The sequence below is a fragment of the Raphanus sativus genome, unplaced genomic scaffold, assembly GCF_000801105.2.
Source record: "Raphanus sativus cultivar WK10039 unplaced genomic scaffold, ASM80110v3 Scaffold0016, whole genome shotgun sequence".
NCBI lineage: Eukaryota > Viridiplantae > Streptophyta > Magnoliopsida > Brassicales > Brassicaceae > Raphanus > Raphanus sativus.
The window spans coordinates 5,441-8,691 of record NW_026615342.1 but is presented as its reverse complement, the minus strand read 5'-3'; the positions used below and the strand labels follow the sequence as shown (position 1 = coordinate 8,691).

The 3,251-nt window shown below is 38.8% G+C and overlaps 1 protein-coding gene across 1 annotated transcript; it reads right to left on the bottom strand.

The window, feature by feature from the left end:
* Positions 1–287: 287 nt before the first annotated feature.
* Positions 288–2,143, bottom strand: LOC108818879 (thaumatin-like protein 1). Its single transcript, XM_018591828.2, has 2 exons — positions 1,226–2,143; positions 288–726 (listed from the first exon to the last, which is right to left on the bottom strand). Exons 1-2 carry the CDS (start codon positions 1,972–1,974, stop codon positions 579–581), a joined length of 897 nt encoding a protein of 298 aa, XP_018447330.1. The 5' UTR covers positions 1,975–2,143; the 3' UTR covers positions 288–578.
* Between the last annotated feature and the right edge of the window lie 1,108 nt (positions 2,144–3,251).

Sequence of the window (3,251 nt, the reverse complement as noted above, 5' to 3'; positions counted from 1 at the left end):
TTCCCCGATTGTTTTCTACTTCATTTTTTTCTCTTTTTAGTTTTTACATTCTTTCTTTTGTAACACTCTTTTTACAGTCTTCTGTTCTGTTTTTAATGTAAGGTTTCTATGTTCTGAAGATACTAATTAGTTAAATTGAAAATCCAAAATTAACATAACTGTTTATTTGTCCAATAAAGATTTCAGAACACAATTTTTTTTTCTTAATCCAACAAATACAAGATAGATTATTATGACGAATCTACTTGACAGAAAAAAGGAATTAAAACGAATTACCAATCAACTAATTCTGCAATCAAAACTATTATATATAAGTCTCCTAACATAACACCGTAAAGACCACCAACAGGTCAAAACAAATTACGAAAAAACTAATAAGTAATAACTATACTATATAATAAATCGATCTAAAACAAATTGATCATTAGCACTTTAGGACCACACACAAGCTTAGCCGTTCTAAAAATAATCATCTCGCACTAATTAACTCTTTCTTCTGATCATCTTTGGTTGATGATCTGTTCTTTCTCTTAGAAAGATGGAATGATGCTGTTATTAAAATCAAATCCGCACAGCTTTCACCAAAGGTGTTGAACCGCCCTAAACGCGACAACCAAAACACCAATCGAAAAAACAGTAGAGAGAGTTGGGGACGCGTTTGGAGATGCAGCAGAGTAGCTGACGGCTTCGGTCTCAAGTCCTCCTCCCTTCGTTGAACTCTTCACGCTACAAATTTACGCAAACACAACACATCTAATTTAAAATAACGTTTATATATTTATATAACTACTTGCGGTATGAACATAAGAGCCGTGTCGGACCACACATGAGCATAGTAATAAATGCCAAAAGCCATTATATATTTTCTATTTTAGTTTAATTTGATTTACTATGTTGATATCATTATATTCCAACTGGTTGAAAATGAGAATGTCGTTTTGTCTTATGATTTCACAAATTGCCAGAACAACACGGTCAATTATGGAAACATTAAAAAAGCATGTTTCATGATTTCTATACAGTGATTTGACCTCATCAATTTTTCAAAACGTTACAGAAAAGTGAATTTTTTTTTTTTTTGAAACAACAGAAAAGTGAAAAAAAAAAAAGGTGAAATTATTCATCTAAAACATAACCAATTTGTATTCAAATGTTCTAATTCATGTTTCCACTTGAAAGACAATCATAGCTTTTTGTAGTAACGAAGCAAAAAGAATATTATTACCTTGGGTTAGGAGAAGGACAGAAAGTGATGACGTAATCAGCTCCGCCGCAAGTGAAAGTGCTAGTTCCGTCGTCGTAAGCGTAACTATAAGCTCTCGGACACGCGTTTTTGAAGAACAGCGAGTACTCACTTGGCTTACACGTGTCCGGCGTTGCAAACGCGCCGCTACAGCAATACTCCGGCGTCCCAAACGCCTCACAAGCGCTTTTGCAAGCGACTCCTTCGGTCCCCGTCGTCGCCACTTTCAGCTGAGCTGGACACGGGCCGTTGAGCTCCGCAACGCAGCCAGTGACGGTGCAGTTCCCGGAGACGCCGCCTTGCGGGACGATTGTCATGGGGATGTTGTACCCGTCGACGAGGCTGACGTCGTAGAAGTCGAGACCACCGGCTCCGTTTAAGGTGAACTCAGCTAGCGTCGCTGGAGGTGCTGCGCCGGAGCCGGAGCATTCCACGGCGGATGAGCCGCAGTCTCCGGTGACACAAGCGAATTTTCCGGTTGTTGCGTCTTGTGTGCAGAGAGTGCGGCCCCAAATACGGCCGGACCAAGCGGCGGGGATTGGGATGACGCGTGTTTCAGTAGGGTTTAAAGAGAATCCAGTGGTGGATAAAGGAGCGGTTCCGGCGCCGGAGAGAAGGCCGGGCCAGACGGTGTAGCTGCACTGGTTAACGACGGTGAAAGTGGTGGAGGAAACGCCATAGATTAAAACAAGAAGTAGAAAAAGAAAGAGAGAGTTTTGAGATCGACCCATTAGAGCAGAGAGTCACCAGAATCTAAATATATGGACTTTCTTTTTGTTTTTCCGGTCCGGTGACTCTGTTTCTGCTTTGGGGAGAGATGTTTTCAAGAGTGTGAATATATATGGAAAGGAAAAGAATATAGAAACTAGAGTGAAAAAGGAAATGGAGAGAGACTGGTTTTGGGGATTGAATCTTTTAAAGGGCTTGAGATTTTTTTAAGAAAGGTCGGTTTTCACGTGAGCCCATGCCGCCTTTGTCTAAGTTAGTCGGCCATTGTGCCGTACAAGGTCACGTTATTGTTCTTTTTGTTCATAAAATAATGTAAGAAATTTTTGTTTGGACCATAGGAAAATAATATTATATCATGTTCATAATTGTTTATTTGCATGATTCTTGCAATATGCCAATATGGGTTGCATATGGGTATGACCAGTCTTGACGTCGGTGATCTACATAGAATTTGTCCCTTTTGATTATTTATATATACATATATAGTTGTATTCAAACGATCCATTACATTTTTTGAAGAATTTTTTAAAGATTGTAATACAGAATTACCCATAACTTGGTTTGTTTGTTAGGTCTACCCATCACCAGTCCCACATATATACATGAGTACATCGCTTGTATGTCGCTGGTACAAGAATTTTCCGGTGACGAAAATGCTAGCTATTTTCACAAAAGAATTGAATATTATTAAAATGTAAATGTACTGGATAAAAGAGGCGGTGAACATAAAAATGCTGAAAGATAAGACGTAGTGTTTGATGGATCCTTAGATTCTTCTTCTGCCCTCTCCTCTCTTCCAAAGGACACGGTCTTAAGGGTTATCTACTATCCACCCAAGTTGTGTCGTGTCGTGTCACTGTTAATTATTATAATTTTGACAAGATGACAAAATAAACATATGTAATGATGTTTGATTGTTATTGAGTAGTTTTAGTATTCAAACTGGAATAGAGAATTATTGAGATGAAGAACCAAAGGGAAATAAAAAAGAGAGAGAGAACAGATGCTCAGTTACTTATAGTGGAAGTTAGTCAGTACAGTCTTGCTCCACAAGCAATCTACCTTGACCTAGCTTGCCTTGGGAGCCAAGGGAGTAATAGAACACGTCCAGGATGACTTCAGAAGGCAGAAGACCGTTGGAATATGCTGAGACAAGTTTAAATAGTCAAGAGGAGAAGATCACATGTCTAACTTAAGGAGAAAATAGCTGTTATGTGCTGTCACTTTCACACTTGACCAGAGCACCTTATTTTATTGTTTCCCTTTCTTTATTATTTCT